General features: G+C 48.3%; 1 protein-coding gene across 2 annotated transcripts in view; it reads left to right on the top strand.

Annotated features, from left to right (window-relative positions):
- The window catches only part of JADE1 (jade family PHD finger 1), a gene marked incomplete at its 5' end in the record, with an annotated part of 37094 nt that extends 21108 nt beyond the window's left edge, over nucleotides 1-15986 (top strand). For both annotated transcript variants that reach the window (XM_079706256.1, XM_079706255.1), the window contains 5 exons: nucleotides 161-328; nucleotides 1568-1684; nucleotides 5282-5803; nucleotides 11284-11401; nucleotides 14860-15986. In XM_079706256.1, the coding sequence (XP_079562382.1) occupies nucleotides 161-328; nucleotides 1568-1684; nucleotides 5282-5803; nucleotides 11284-11401; nucleotides 14860-15770 (1836 nt within the window). In that variant the 3' untranslated portion in view covers nucleotides 15771-15986. The remainder of the gene's footprint in view (nucleotides 1-160; nucleotides 329-1567; nucleotides 1685-5281; nucleotides 5804-11283; nucleotides 11402-14859) is intronic.
- Nucleotides 15987-16476: the final 490 nt, after the last annotated feature.

The following is a 16476-nucleotide window of genomic DNA, read 5'->3' as shown; positions in this document are numbered from 1 at the left end:
GAGGCTGCCCGGCACTGTTCCTGAAAGGAGTGCCTCTATTTTGGGGGGTGCTTCTGTTAAAGTCTTTCTAGGCGTTTTAAAATTTGTAGACACACAGGGTAAAAATAACTCTTTTTTTCTCTTTCTCTCTTTTCCTTGGGGATGTGCTGTGGCTTTACAGGCCTGTTACGGAATTCTCAAGGTCCCAGAGGGCAGTTGGCTGTGCCGGACGTGTGCCCTGGGGGTTCAGCCCAAGTGTTTGTTGTGTCCCAAGAAAGGCGGAGCGATGAAGCCTACCCGCAGTGGGACCAAGTGGGTCCACGTCAGCTGTGCGCTGTGGATCCCCGAGGTGGGTGCCCTTGTTGGTGGTTCACCTTGGGAGCCCGTGGCTGTTCATCCTCACAGGGAGCCATTCATCACTGGGCCACATTGTAGCTGATGAGTAAAAAGACACCTTTGAGTTGCTACCCTTTTTTCCACCTTAAATTGAATCTCGAGCATGCTGTCATGTGGTCAGTGGTGTGTAAATTTGTGGAAATGTTAACTGGAGGCAGCAGTGAGTTGGACTCTGGGTGGAGGTGTTCAGACTTCCCTTCTGATGCCACTGCAGCTGACCCTCCGCTGCTGTCACGCTCCCAGAAGCGGACCCGCGGCGTGTGTTCGCGCTGCGGCCTGGGTGTGTGGCTCTGTCCTTTCCCTGGGATGGGCCGTAAACTCCTGGGCCCGGTGAGCCATGCATACAGCACCGTCACGGTTAAAGAACCACTGCTCTAGGTCACATTTTTGTGATTTTTTATTAAAATTCTTACTTAGCCTCAACCTTTTTAATTTCAGGTCTGGTCTAATGTATTTCACGTCCCAGACCTTGACTAATTTAACTTGCTCGGCTCGCTCTGAGACTGTCATTTGTGATTCAGATTTCAGCATTTTTTGGCATATGATTTTGGTGCATTTTCCTCCTGAGGAAAAGTATCTGGGAGTGATTTGGATTGAGGCTTCATGACTTGGGTCTTGGTAGCTTGGGATCTCACGGTTTGGTATTAACAGGGATGCAGTTCAGTGATCCAGGCTGAATATGGAGAGGAAGGGGACCTTGTTTATCTTGGTAGTTTTCCGCTTTGTATGTAGTGATAGTTTCTGACTGAAGAGAATGGTTTTCTTTACTGAGAGAGAGATTAAAGGTGGTCAATATTTACTTCTACTCCATTGTTCACAACTGATTGCAGAATGTTTAAGACGGGTTTCCAGTCTTGACCACTTCTTAGTGGACCAGAGGTATAGTAGATTACCTTGTCTTTGCTGTCACTCGGGTGAGCAGTGAGCACTGGGTGTCTGAGTGTTTTTACAAACAGGACGTTTGTGTCAGATGACCCCCCGAGGAGGGCGTGGAGTTGGCCCAGAGCTGGCCCCTGTGCTGTCCTGATGCTTTAAAGTGGGGTTTTACCTGCGCTTGGAGGGTGGGTGCCCCTTGGCACCCTCTGGTATGAGGGCCGTGGGGAAGGAATGGATCTCTAAGTTGCTACTGTCTGTGTTCAGCCCCTGTCTGACGACCTCTGCCACCCTGTCTTGTTATTTCTTGGGCCTCCAGGTGAGCATTGGCAGCCCCGAGAAGATGGAGCCCATCACGAAGGTGTCTCACATCCCCAGCAGTCGGTGGGCACTGGTGTGCAGCCTCTGCAATGAGAAGTTTGGGGCCTCCATACAGGTAACCAGCCTAGTCGGGATGGCGTCATTACCCTTCCTTGTGTTCCGGGGAGCGGGATGGGGGAGGGCTCTGAACTCACCGTCACAGGGTTCGGAGATGGGACTAGAATCCAGGAAGCAGGACGAGGTTCTCACAGCCCTTCTGAGGTTGCTGAGGGACGTCTCCAGCCCAGTATGCACACCCTTATTGGTGGATAGTGTCCAGTGTGACTGGAACCCCAGCTGTAACCATCACAGGGCAACTCAGAAGTCCTCCTGAGCTGCAGGGCAGCTCCAGTTTGTATCTGGTTTCTCCCTCCCTCCCTGCCCCAAGCCTGGCATTGCAGCTCTTTCCACAGGCCGACAGCTCTGGGGAGGAACTGGAGTCTCGGCACTGGAGGCTCAGTCACCCTCTCGCCTGCCGAGCGGCAGCCCCGCCTCTGCGGCTGCCCCCGACGCCGCTGGTTTCAGAGGTGTGCGCGTGGGGTGTCTTGATGCGGTGTGCACTGTTGGAAATCAGCTTGGCACGCCAACCCTTTTGCATTTGGTAAAACGGGGACTCCTTGGAGCACCGACCGGGTGGGTAGAGGGACACCCATGAGGTGCTGCACCAGGGGTTCTGCCCAGTCTGAATATCTGATTTTTTTATGGTACCGTGTGGGGGAGGGTGGGGCTGGGGGAGGGGAGCTTGTACGTAAGAAGTCGGCCTGAGTTTTCTGTGTCCACGTACAGGCAGGTGTAGACAGCCATGAGGCAGATAACAGAATCACGGAGAGACTATTGATGGCGCGCTGTTTCTTGGTGTTGTCTAAAGCGCTGCCTGAGAAGTTCCTCTCCGGGCCTCACGTTTTTGGCGTCTAGACAGTCGTGACCTCGGAGGCCTGAGGTCCCACCGCGGTCTCCAGGTGCAGTCTGTGGCTGCCGTTGGCCCTTTGCCTCTGTGGGGCCACCAGCTCAGGGACGCCGCTCCTCCTCGGTCCCCACGTCACAGTCCGTGGGCAGAGGTGCCGGTTTGGGGCGGCTGCCCTCTTGATGCAGGACACGCAACGGCTCGGCACGCACGCACGCGCGCGCACACACTCACTCACTCTCTCTCTCTCTCTCTCTCTCTCTCTCTCCCTCTCTCCACAAGCTCGGTCAAACTGCCAGTCGGGGGTTTTAAAGAAATGACCTCATTTGGCAAACTCACTTTGTATTTTGCCTGATAAATATTCCTCTCTGTAAGGTATCCACTCACTGGTGTTTCTTTTTAAAAGTTTTCATTTTACACGCCAAGCTGTTGTGCTTTTCTTCGTTATCACTTCCACTGGTGTTCAAGAATCCAGAATGTAACAAAATATTCAGAGGGTGAGGCATGAGACAGCTGGTGGGATTTGGCTGTGGACCTTGAAAATAGTGCAGATTTTTGTATGTGAACGGAATCTGCTCAAAATTAAAACATGACAAAAGCCTCTGGCCTGAGCGGTGTGTTAGGAGGGAGTGAAGGAGAAATGTTTTAAAAGCCACAAAATAAAAGAAGACACAGAGCTGGGTGTGTGTGTGTGTGTGCAGACAGCCCGTGCGAACACTGGTAGGGAACAGGCTGGGGCAAACCAAGGAAAATGGAAATCGTTTTCTTCCAAGTTACCCGATGTTCTTCTGAGGATAGAAATTACGCCCTTTACTGAGTAGGTCCTTCACTCATGTTTCCAGGAGGCGGTCAATTGGGATCTCTGTGTCTCTTTTGAAGAGAGACGATAAAATGACTTTTTTGTTGCCGTTGACCTCTTTTTCCCATAACATGAATTTGAAGGAGGAGAGGCCAAGGAAGTTTTTGATGATTTTTCGTATCTTCACAGAATAGACTGATTTTATTAAAGAATTCCTGTCTGAAATGTCTGCAGCTGGAAAGGCTCTGGCTTACGTTTCTGTAACATCTGTTTGCTGAGTCAACCTGAATAGGAAAACCCAGAGGAAGGCCATTTGGCGTCTTTACAAAGCCCCGTAGAAATGTTCTGCCGTGGCGAGTTCCTCTTTTCAGGTCGCGGCGCTGAGTTAAAGTGTCGTTTAAGCCAAACACTGGTAGTGTCTCCGTCACCTGTTTCCACTTTACTTCCCACTTGGCTGCCTGCTAGGAGGGAGGAGCACTTTGTCTTGTACTGATAGTGACCAGGTGTGTTTGTGTGTGTGTGTACTGATAGTGACCAGGGGTGTGTGTGTGTGTGTGTGTGTGTGTGTGTGTGTTCTGCCACTAAAGCTGATTTCACACATTTCTTGGAATTGAGATTATTATAGATAAAATTACAGATTTATGTTAGTTCATGCGCTTTTAAGTGTTTTCAGTGGGGGAATTGATTTTCTGTGAAGGGAGCTAGATTTTCTGTACTTCTGGGTAAAAGCAACTTTTTAATAATGGAAGAAATCATGACTGGCAGTGAGTCACGTCTTAAAGACTGAAATGATTAGGGGAAGAAGGCCCAACCCACGCCGCTGCGATCTGTGGGGGTGCTGTGCAGGCCTCTACTGAATGAGTTTAATTAATTAAGCTTTTCAGCTGGCCTGGGGCCACTCAGTTCTGCTCCTGTCTGCAGCCCTGGCGTGCCCGGATCCCTTGGCCTCACACAATACAGTGTTGCTTTTTAAGGGACTGGCTTCAGTCACCACAAGGAACCTCCTTCCAGGAATTCGCCTAGCAAGATCAGATGGGGAGAAATCACTTTTCTCCTGCTAGGTCTCTGGCTTGCCCTCTGGATCCAGGCACTACGGGCTTCCCCTGGTGGGGCGGTGGGGGGCGGTGTTTGGTGGGGCCGGGGCAGAGCTGGGTGAGGCCTGGCCTCTACGTTGACCTCCCTTTGGCCCACAAGCAGCAGGTCCCTCACGGTTGCGCTGCCAGGCGAAGCGCACACAGATCTCAGAGCTTGTCCCCCACTGGCCTGGAAGCCTTTGCGTCTGGCAAAGCTTCCTCGGGTGCGGAGACCGGTCCTGTCCTTCCTGTCCTGGGTTGTCCTGGCCTCCTCTTCCTTTCCAGTCTTTGGGAGTTTCTAATTCACCCTCCTCAGTCCTGAGCACCCCTCACTGCTGGAGGATGAGTGTGCCGTTTATTTTCCCACTGGTGTTGGGACTCGTCCTGGCTGTGGCTTAGAAAGGAGTATCCACGTTCCTTTAAAAACTCTGGCTAGTGGTCATTCTTCCTGAGGAGATTCTCACCACTCAGGCTTTTTATATAAACGTTAAAAAACCCCAGACCTATAAGAAGAGACAAATGAATGCCTCAGAATATACTCTGCATACTGAGCACACGTTCTCTTGAGTATAATCGGAGTGCTGGGGCCCCCTTTGTCTACACGTGCCATCTGTATGACTGTGTCTGCTTTAAGAGGCGATTTTGGATGCAGTTGCTTTTCTAGGAGAGTTATGGTTCGGTTTATGAAAAAGAGTTCCCTTAAATCCCAAGCTGTAGCTTATTTAAGACACGACTGGATCTGCCAGGGTTAATCCACGTGAAGCTTCTCTGTCCCGGCACGAGCTCCAAGTGCAGCTCTTCCTGTGCGTGTGTAGGGAGGGGGTGCCTGGCACCCAGGGCTTCAGTCACTGTCACCCCCTAATCTCTCTCCTCTTGCTGTCTGCGTGTTCTTGCCAGTGCTCTGTGAAGAACTGCCGCACAGCCTTCCACGTGACCTGTGCTTTCGACCGGGGCCTGGAGATGAAGACCATCTTGGCTGAGAACGACGAAGTCAAGTTCAAGTCCTACTGCCCGAAGCACAGCTCACATCGCAAGCCCGAGGAGAGCCTCAGTGAGGGGGCCGCTCAGGAGAATGGGGCCCCTGAGTGCTCCCCCCGGGATCCGCTGGAGCCCTTTGGCAGCCTTGAGCAGAATCAAGAGGAGGCCCACCGGGTGAGTGTCCGGAAGCAAAAGCTGCAGCAGCTGGAGGATGAGTTCTACACCTTCGTCAACCTGCTGGATGTTGCCAGGGCCCTGCGGCTGCCTGAGGAGGTCGTGGATTTCCTGTACCAGTACTGGAAGTTGAAGAGGAAGGTCAACTTCAACAAGCCCCTGATCACCCCAAAGAAGGACGAAGAGGACAATCTCGCGAAGCGGGAGCAGGATGTCTTGTTTAGGAGGCTGCAGCTGTTCACGCACCTGCGGCAGGACCTGGAGAGGGTAATGATTGACACTGACACCTTGTAGTGACTTAGAGAAGAAGATTGCAAAGAGGCGACCGCTTGCCCAGAGCAAGGAGTGGTAGCCAGTGCATTTACTCTCAGACCCTTGTACATACTTCAGCATGAGGTTGTGTTGGTTAAATCTATTTATGGGCTGGTAAACTCGCTGTACACACACACAAGATGGCCACAGAGTGGGGAGCTTCTCTGATTTAATTTTAAACACTTTCTCGTTAGTTCTTACTGTTCTTCTGGAAGATCAAATGGGGTGTGTCTTCCCCTCCCCCTCCCCCCTTCATTCTAGAGCTAGAGGGAACTGAGCCCCCCAGGAAGATGCCCAAGGGGTGGGCTCAGAATTGTTTACAAACTGAGTTAGAAAACCAGAGTGGATTTAATTAACGGTGAGGGGGTGGGGCGGGCAGAGGTAGGGCAGCCTCTTGTTGAACCTGGGGAAACACTTTCTAGGTGCTGGTCATGGGCTCATTAAGGAGAGGGAAGCACTGCCTCTCTGACGCAGCTCTGCCTCTTGTCTAACTGACGGGGGCCTTCCCGGTACAGTCGCTGAGCAGAGCAGGCTGTGGGTGCTGATGTGTGTGCATGAACTGCCATACACATGCATATCTGTTCCCCAGGGTACTCCGGCAGTGAGGTGCTAAGTCATCACTCAGGCTGTGTATATGTTGTGTGTGCATGTGTGTCTGTATCCGTGTGTGTCTGTGTGCTGTGTCTAGAGTGGGCGTGGGCCGGGACTCCTGGTGTACAGGGGCCTCCGATCTGACCCGGGGAGCCCCCGGTCCCGCGCAGCGCGCTTCAAACGCCCTCACCACTGGATTGGCCCGCGTGGTGGCTCCCGGCTTCCTGGAGCCTCGGCTGGTGGCACCTTCCTGCAGCTTTTGGCTGGTTGGCGCCTCGCCCACTCTCCAGTACCTCTGGAGTCCCAGTCTGGACCTCCCTTCCGGCTACAGGCTACAGGCATAACTCTAGGAGCGGGCTGGCTTTTCCCCAGGGCCGCCTCCTCCCTGCAGGTAGTCTCTGGTCGGCGACGTGTCTTAGAGCTCTTTCTCGCGTCAGCGCCCCTGACTGCCCCGACTGCCGACAGTGATTAAATTCATGAGTGCTCAGATGGAACTGAGGCTTCGGGCCCAAAGCAGCCCGTGCTGAAAGGCACCTAAGTGGCCTGAAACGGTTAATGCGTCTCCCCCAAGCGCCTGACTTATTAATGGGGGCGGTGGTTCACCTGCCTGGGAGAGAATCTGACTCAGACGTGATTTGCAGCGAGAGTGTAGGCAAAGGATAGGGACAGGGGAGAAGTATGGAACCGAAAGACCGAGCTCTCCCAGAGACCTGCACTGCCCTGGTAGAGAAGGCGTAGCAGTGAGAGTGTTTGTAAGTGTTCCGTAGAAGAGACCCTGTTAACACCTGATGGTGCGGGCTGCTTGTGACGCCCCTTCCAGGCACCAGGTTAAGATTCCGGATTCAGGCGGATTCAGGCGGAGGCCAGGCGGGAAGAGAGTGTGTGAGGCTCTTGTGCTCCCGTGCCCCCCCTGGTGGTGAGTGTAAAGAAGACCTCGCCTCTCAACCACATGTATGTGTGGCCTTTTTGTTAGAGATGAGAAAGGGATTCAGAAGGGAGAAACTCGAATCCTGGTGAGAAGCCTTATCCCACCCTGACAACTGCTGTACTTGGGGTGCATGAGCTTTGGAATCAGATAGTCCTCAGGAGGGAGGACGACAAGTCTAATGTTTGGACTGTGTTTGTCTCGCAATCACCACAAAATAAAAGTGTAGAAAATGCTTGTGGTGTACTAACTCTTTTCTGTACTTAAGTTACTCAGATTAACACGCACTTATGATTAAATTCTAAACTTTTTTTTTTTTGGAGTCATCACTGTTGCGTTTTAAGTAGAATGATGCCAATGATGTATGAGAAACAGGGAATAAATCAGGATTTTTGTGTGTGTGGTATTACTTATATTTACTTTATTAAAAAGTCTAAGAGATTTGAGGGCATTTAGTGTCAGTTTAAAACGGGCTTATTAAAATGAAAAATGTGCTTTCCAGAATGTTCCATGAGGCCTGCAATGGTGGAGGCTTTAAAAATTGGAAATCTTGGCCGCCATGCCCCAGAGTGCACAGTTATTTGTAACTATAAACAAGAAGTGTATTAAGCCAAAGACTCATCAGGGCAGGGGTGACAATAAGAATAAATCATAAGTCTGTTTTTCAAGTAACTTAAAGTCCAGCCCAGTTCACACAACAGCATTTCGTAGCAGGTTAATATGTGGGACTGTGTTCAAGGCATGTGGTCACTTCAGAACTGACAAGTGAGTAGCCTTCATTAGAGAGGCAGACAACTCTTTGAATGATAATGGTAGTTGCTCTTTCCCGCAGATATACACCGTGGGGCATTTTGCACATCTGGCTTCCAGTTCTGGATCAGAAAGTTAGATGACAGGAATGGACTCAGGAGGGTTTGGGAACCTGAAGACATGATTGCCGATATATGGCGGGTGCCATGCCAAGTTCCCAGGGCTGCCACTTCACTCTGGTGGGATTCCTTTCCCCCAAACATTGTCTTCTAAAGGATGCAATAAACATGAGTTCAGCAAATGAGTACTTGCTCAGATAAAAAACATGCTACCTCTGCACTCCTGCCTGGGGCATCGAAAGGGGCCAGGTCCCGGGGGACCATTTTACTCAACATTTGGTGGAATGGTCACCTCTTGACAGTCTGACAGAGGCTACAGTTGTCCCTGAACAAGAGGCAAGTTAAGCTTTAGTGTTGCAAGCAATGTTTGGGATTCAGGAAAACTTGAGATCATTATTGAGTTCCTGAGGGCAGTGGTTCTCGGCATGTGGTCCTCAACCAGCAGCAACATGACCTGCAGATTTTTGGATCCCACCTCTGACTCCAGAAACGGTGGGGTTGGAGGCCAGCATTCTGTGTTTTAGGGCCTCTCCGTGTTTGTTTGGGAACCACTGCTTTTGGGGAAAGCCTGACTCTTGGGTTTAACGTGGTATGAGGGTGCAGCAAGAGCTGGTGGTTTTGCGTACTACCTCGCTGGCAATTGGGAGAAGATGAAGCGGGGGGCGGGGGCGGGGAGGCTAGGTCTAGCAGTCTAGCAGTGTACAGGAAGGGCCAAGCAGGGTGTGTGTTGAGGACAGAGCCTCAGGTCAGCTCTACATACAGGGGCTGCTTATGGAAGTTGCCCTTTAGGGTGTTCTGTGCATTAGAGAGGTGAGGTTTAGGGCACTCACTATACTAATGTGGTCAGCCGGCCTGGTTTATTCAGGGACTGATTTGCTCCAATTGAAAACCCCGACCTTTGCTTCTTGGGGTCACAGTTAGATGTCTCTTATCAGAAATCATGGGGAATGGAAGTGGGATTTTCCCACTTAACAGCCAGGGTGGAAATCTCTCCTGGGGGAAGTGGTTGAAGACACCAAAATTAAATTTGAGTGATATACAAAGTTCAGGTTCTCTGGCCCTGCTCTTTCCATTGACAATTTTAAGTAACAAAGATGTATCTCTTTTGTACATCTGACTTGAATAGGAGAGTAACCTTGTCCACTCCTAGGATGTCAGAGAGTTTGTTTCCATTTCCTATTTCCACAAGTTGGATTCCCTGTCTTAATGTAAAAACTGTTCTGTATGTTTTCCAGTTGTTTTGAGCCTGTGATAAGGATCTAGGTTCGGCCCCTTCCTCTTTTTGACCTTCTACTCTTAATCTCCCCTGGGTGGAACAATATTTATCAAAGAGAGTCGCCTATTAGCTACCTCCATCCCCAAACTGGTCAGAATTCTTATAAAGGACACCTACTTCCTGGTCTGAGGGTGTGTGGCTGTCAGAGAAAGAATGTGCTTTAACCAGGGTGAATGACACTGAAATAAGATTTACTTTGAGACAGGAAGAGTGATTTTATTCTCAGTTCTTTAAGATAATTTTTATTTTTATCAAGAAGTGTGAGGAAGATCCTAAACAAATAGTGAAGCGGTTAGGATCAAGAGAAGCCTGACTTGGTGGTCCTGCTTTAGGCCAGGAAATTACACCACTTACAGCATGAACAATGCAAATGTGAAAGCCAGCTGACCCGTTCCTCAATGCCTCGTGTCCTCTTGAAAAGGAGGCTGCCTTGAACACAACTGGGGAAGAACAGCTGGAATTGTTAGGGTTCTTTAGGGGTGGTGTATCTGTACATAAGCCAAAATGCAGGGGCCGTGTGTGTCGCTTGTTGCCACTCTCGCTGCCAAAATGTTAATGACCTTCGGGGAAGGTGGCAGGAGAAGGGATTGCCCAGGCGTTGGAGAGTGCAGTCCCGCCTTTGGTGTAGGAGCTGATGGGGATACGCAGTCACTGTTTTCAGTCTTGCCACTGAGCTTACTGGGGTGGCCTTGTCCACATCTTCCTGAAGAAAGGTTTAATTGTGTTATCTGGTGTGTCGCATTTGATGTTTGTGTTTTCAGGCCCACGCAATCTAATCAGGTTTTACCAGTAGGTTTTAGGACTGGGAGATTTAAGGGGGTTTATTGATTAAGTCATTAAAATTGTGATTCTGTATTGACTGATCACAGGTGGCTTTGAAAATGGGGAACAAATTTAAGTGTTTATTAGTTACTACTGGTTAATGAGCATCTGTATGCAGTTCCCCAGTGGTTGCACATCAGATGCAAAGTGGAGCTCCTAGTGCTGGGGTCTTCTCAGTTACTGACCAATGAATCGGGAAGAGGGCAGTATCAATTTTTCAGGTGGTGATACAGAAAGCTGGCCTTGAGAGGCTGACCTAGCAAGTCAATGGCAAAGCAAGAAGGATGTTCCCTAGGTGTTCACACGCTGTAGGAACACATTAGCGACCTGTAAGTTCCAAGGTAATTCAGAGAGTTCAGTGTCAACAAAAGAAGTTTACTTGGATTTCTGGTGACTACTTGGCCTTCTGGTGAGCCCTGTGTGGGGACACTGTGAGGGGCTTCTCCCTCTGATGGCCCTTGACCCTAATGCTTATCTAGTTCCATCTTCAGAAGATGCTTGATGAAGTGCAGCAGAGGTGGCTTCTGAACTGCTCTGAAGCCTCTGACGATAGAATTCCTGGGAAGAGGATACTGAGGGGTGATAAGCAGAGTCCTTTGGCAAGAGCTGGCATGTTTGGACTTGGACACCGATGGGCGTCTGTCTGTCTCTTCGCCAGGAGGAGCCTATGGCCAGGTGTGGTGCAGGAGCAGGACCTCCTCTGACAGCCTCTATTGCGCTGCTACCCACCTTGAGGGGTATACACAGAATACTTGTCAGCACCCCAAAGGGAGGCTTAGCGATTAGCTAAAATGTTTAAAGTACATTTGGATATCAAAAGTCACTCAAGGACCTAGTAGGACAAATTTTTCTCAGGTAAAGAGAAAACAAACAAACAAACAAACAAACAAAACACACCAAAGTCCTGTTATAATGTATTGCTTACTTAGAATCTTTATTCTCTACGTTCTAGGTTCGGAACCTCACTTACATGGTGACCCGCAGGGAAAAGATTAAACGATCTGTGTGCAAAGTCCAGGAACAGATATTCAATCTTTACACTAAGCTTTTGGAGCAAGAAAGAGTTTCAGGTATGCATTAAGCCCCGGTAGGTCAAACAATAGGGCAGGGGTTTGTAAGCCCTCTGTTAAGGGAAAAAAAATGCTAGTTTCTTTAATTTTCTTTTACACTGTAGAAGAATCAAAGAAGCAAAGGCTTTTGTTGTTGAAGAAAATCTTTAGGCATTCGAGGCACCATGGTCTAGAGGAGAGGGCTATGAACTGGGCTTCATGTATGGGTCAAATCCTATATTGTCTACTTAAAGGCTCAACACAAGTCTTAAGTTTTCCAAGTCTCCCCCATTTCCTCACATGTAACGTGAGGATGAGATCTCCAGCTATCTCCTGGGAACTACTGTGAGACTCGAAAGAGTAACTTACATATTGCAAAGCACTTGATAAATGTAAAGTATCATGGGGATACCTAAAAAGATTTATAATTATCTAGCCTTTGGATCTACCTGTAACATATGGTAAATATATCTTAAGACTGTGTACTTAAGGCACATATCCGTGTTTAGATAACATTCACAGCGGATTATTTTGGTGTAGTTGGAAGTTTGAATACTTTTGAGATTCGGCACAACATATTTATTTAGTGCTGTTTATGTTGCATTGCTCTGGCAAAGAGAAAGAGAAAACTAAGACATGGACTCCCCCCCACCCCCACTCTGGAGAACACTTCAGTGACTTTGAGATCAAGTGCATAGCAGGGCAAGTTGTTTAACCTCTCCGGGACTCTGTTGGTCTGTAAGAGGTTTGGTCCAGAATCCTGCCCTCTGAAGTGCTTTTCAGCACTAACGTTCTGTGATCAGAAGCCCCAGAAAGCAGGCGTTATAAGGATTTCAGAGGAGGAGGAGTCTGTTGAGTGCGGATCAGGCAGAACCATGACCCAAGAGCAGGCAGGTCTTAGGGGACCTCGTGTCTGCTGCCCTTTGAAGTTACAGCAGCAGTGTCTGCACTGCTTGCCTTTTGTACAGAGTCCACCGGCTTGCTCTTTCCTTCTGCTTTTGTGGCTTTCCGCCTCTGTAGATTAGGAAACACAGATACAACAAAGAAGTTGTTATAACCTATTATGTTGAAATCCACATTCTGGGTTTACCTAAAACTAACTGGATATGTGTGACTAGAGGCAAACTGGTCAGCCGAACAAAGAGAAAAAAAGCTTGGGGAGTTTTAAATGATATTCTTGAAGTGTGTTACATTGTTTTGATAGCATTAACGTATTAATAATATTATCCTAGGTAATTTCCTTACCAAGAGTAAATATTTCCCAGATATATCAAGTGTATATCATCAGCTAGACTTTAGAGTTTAGTTGTCAAACTTTTAAAATAAATTTTCCTGAGTTGGGGTATCACAAGTACAAGCAGTTTGACTCAGATTCTTTAAGGTGAACTTCTGTCTCTCCATTATTCCTACTTGAATGCAAATAAAATAGGGGACCTGTTTTCTCCCTTGCCCGTGTGTAAACAGCAGCCCCCTGCCCCAAGGCTATCTGGTGTGTATCACCCAGCCTCCAGCTGCAGAGGCCGAGCTGCTGTTGCCCAGGGTCATTAGTGCAGGTTGTGTCTGTGGAGCTTTGCCAGTGGAGGGCTTTCTCTGACCCTTGTTAAAAGTCCTTACATAATGAGTGATTACCTATGAAAATAAGCTGTAAAGAACGTTTTCATCTGATTTCACTTGAGTCGTTTTTCATGGTTATTGCAGGCAGTTTTTTTTTTTTCCCCCTTGTATTTCATGGCTGAGGTTTTTTGGTAAGTGGTTGAGCTTCTTAACAAGGTTAGGAAGTGTTTTGTGTAACAGCTGTAATGCAGATCTATGTTCAGAAGTCCTACTGCTGTTCCAGAACAGGAAAAGGGGTCCTCCCCACCCTCTGAGGAATGACCCACACTAGGTATGATGGGTTGGAAGCAATGGTAATCTTCCTGTGAACTGCCCCAGGGAATGAAGTGGAAACCCCTTAGGATGCCTTTTGTCTTCTTCCAGTTTCAGACTTTCAGTTGTGTCATTCGTGCCTCACACTGATCTACCTTGTAAGAGAGATGATTCCGAGTGAGGCAGAGATGGCCCTGACTTACATGTGTCACGAGGGTCCATGGTTTAAACTGTCCCGTGGTTCCGATAATGGGCAGGGCCCTTCTGCTGGATGAGTGTCCTCAGTGGAGACAATACTTACGAGAGTCAGAGGCTCTTCAGAGACATGGATCCCAAGTCAAGAGAGAAATCAGAGCTCGGAAGATTGTCAGCCCCTCTTACCTTTCTATTTTCCCACAGTAGGTGACTGAATAAAAGAAATAATACGTGTGGTGTGACGGTTGACCCTGAGTTTGATTATTGAGAAAGCAGGCATTTCTAAACCAGCAGATTGTAAAACACCCTCCCCTACGGTCATGGTAATTTTACGTTTCGAGTTGCTAGCTCTGTTCTGTTTACGTGCAGTGTCCGTTTCCGCTCAGCAGTTAAGCTCTCACACGGGCTCCTGCCTGTTACTCTGGGGTGGGACCTTGTTTTCCTGGTGGTTCATACCTCAGAAAACATGAAAACTGCTCTTTGTAGAAGCTCTGGAGGCTCTTGCAGGAACGTGGTCCTTCTGATGAACTCTAGTATGTTATGAATTCACCCTGTATTTTTCAAACTGAGGGTTACAATTTATTACCGGGTTGTGAGATGAATTTAGCAGGTCCTCACTAGCATTAAAACAAGTGAAACAGGACAGAAACTGTCAGAGGGCCTATCAGGCGATGAAGGCTAATATGATTGCAGGAAAAGTGAGCTTTTACTGGGTTACATTGTGAAACTTAGTTCTTACTGTGACTTGCCTCAGAAATGTTTGAAAAACACCAATTTAACTTATCCTTGTGTTGGATGGCAATTCAGTTTAATTCCACAAATGGGTTTTACATATGAGAGTAAACAGATGTACTCTGTGTCAAGAATGATTTCAAACACCTTCCTTTATTTTACAATTGACGTGTATTTATCCTCATCATAGCCATGTAGCCCTGTGAGGGTGTAAATAATTTGGAGAAAGAACCTTAAAAGCCCCAGTCCCCGCCCCGTGCTTGTGGTACTCCCCGCCCCCCGCCCCGTCTGTAGGCGTGGCAGGTGGCAGCTCTTGGCAGGCGCTGCTCTGAGACCGGGTGGAAGCACTGCTTGCTTCACCGCAGACGGATTCCGCAGTGAATCCCATTTGAAAATCAGATCAGTTATTTTGTTTGACGGAAAATGTATTCCTTGAAAAGACATTGTTTCATGAAAAAGTACATGAACTTAAGCTGTTTTAGAAAATAGAGCATACTGAGTATTCAGATTCTCACGGCAGGTAATACCTTTACTATAAAAACCGAACTTTTACAAAGTGGGTGGCTGTACGTTTTATCGTTGGGTGGGAAGTCTGCATTAGTAGGCCCTGCTAAGGGTCTGGAATTTTATTGTTCTGGATTTGCCTCTGCTGTAATTTTCCTTTATGTGTGGTTTTGTGTTCGTAGGTGCGCCGCCTTCTTCTTCCTCCTCCTCCTCACTGGAAAACATGCTTCTGTTTAACAGCCCTTCTGTGGGCCCCGATGCCCCCAAGATAGAGGACTTGAAGTGGCATTCTGCATTCTTCAGGAAGCAAATGGGTACTTCCTTGGTTCACTCGATGAAAAAGCCCCATAAGCGAGATCCATTGCAGAACAGTGCTGGGAGTGAAGGCAAAACCCTGCTAAAGCAGCCAGACCTGTGCAGTAGAAGGGAGGGGATGGTGGTCCCAGAGAGCTTTTTGAGTTTTGAAAAGACCTTTGCAGAAGCACGTCTCATATCAGCACAACAGAAAAATGGTGTGGTGATGCCAGACCACGGGAACAGAAGAGACCATCGTTTTCATTGTGATCTCGGTAAGGGAGACTTGAAGGACAGACCTTTCAAACAGAGTCACAAGCCTCTCAGGTCCACAGACGTGTCCCAGAGGCATGTGGACAACACAAGAGCTGCCACCTCCCCTGGAGTGGGGCAGTCAGCACCCGGCACGAGGAAAGAGACGGTGCCCAAGTGCAACGGCTCCCTAATCAAAGTAAACTATAACCAGACTGCAGTCAAAGTGCCTACAACACCTGCTAGCCCAGTGAAAAACTGGGGAGGATTCCGGATTCCAAAGAAGGGGGAACGGCAGCAGCAGGGAGAGGCCCACGAGGGGGCCTGCCACCAGCACTCAGACTACCCCTATTTGGGCTTAGGCCGAGTTCCAGCCAAGGAAAGGGCAAAAAGCAAATTGAAATCAGACAATGAGAATGACGGGTACGTCCCTGATGTAGAAATGAGTGACTCAGAGAGTGAGGCATCAGAAAAGAAATGTATACATGCCAGCAGCACTATCAACAGGAGGACAGACATTATCAGGAGAAGCATTTTGGCCTCTTGATGAAGCAGAGATGGCTTGGGAGCACCACGGGCTTGTCATCGGGTAGGCGAGAGTTCGGACACGGGGGATGAGCAGAAACCCGTCACTCCTGAGCTGCACAAACACATTTACTTGCAATTCAGATTGAATTTTTTTTTTGAGTCATTTAGAAATCGTTGTGAGAAGTGTGTTATTTGCAACTTGTTGAGGAAACACAAGAGATTGTAACCGTAAGACACTGCTAAGACTAGAGGCTGAATTAAACACTAAAATAACAATGGATGAAATAAGTTTCTAAAGAGGGAAGGCTTTTTTAAATAAGCCTCATGAGTTTTTATTGCCCTCTGTATTCTTCCCAAAGCACAAACTCTTGGTTACCTGAATATACAGAATCAGATACGGTTCTTGAGAAATGCTCACGTACCATTTAATAGCCCATAAAACTTATTTTCTAGGACTGTGGTGGATCTTGAAGTTATATTTATACTTTGGCCCACAAGGCTGTTTTTGTTGCATTATAGTATACGGGCAGTAGCTCTGAAGCTTCAGTAACTCTAGGGAATTCATGTGTAAATATAGCAGATGAGGGAAGAGAAAATTTAAAAGTCATTACTGGAAGATCTGAAGGGACAGGGTAGAGCTGCTGGAGTTTGGAGATTTAGGGTAAATGTAAGCAAGGTCCTGCTGCCGGAAGCCCTTGCATGTGTTGTGGATATAGGGCTGGTGG

This window comes from Hyperoodon ampullatus (assembly GCF_949752795.1).
Source record: "Hyperoodon ampullatus genome assembly, chromosome: 1".
Taxonomy (NCBI): domain Eukaryota; kingdom Metazoa; phylum Chordata; class Mammalia; order Artiodactyla; family Ziphiidae; genus Hyperoodon; species Hyperoodon ampullatus.
This window is presented reverse-complemented; position numbering and strand designations above follow the sequence as displayed.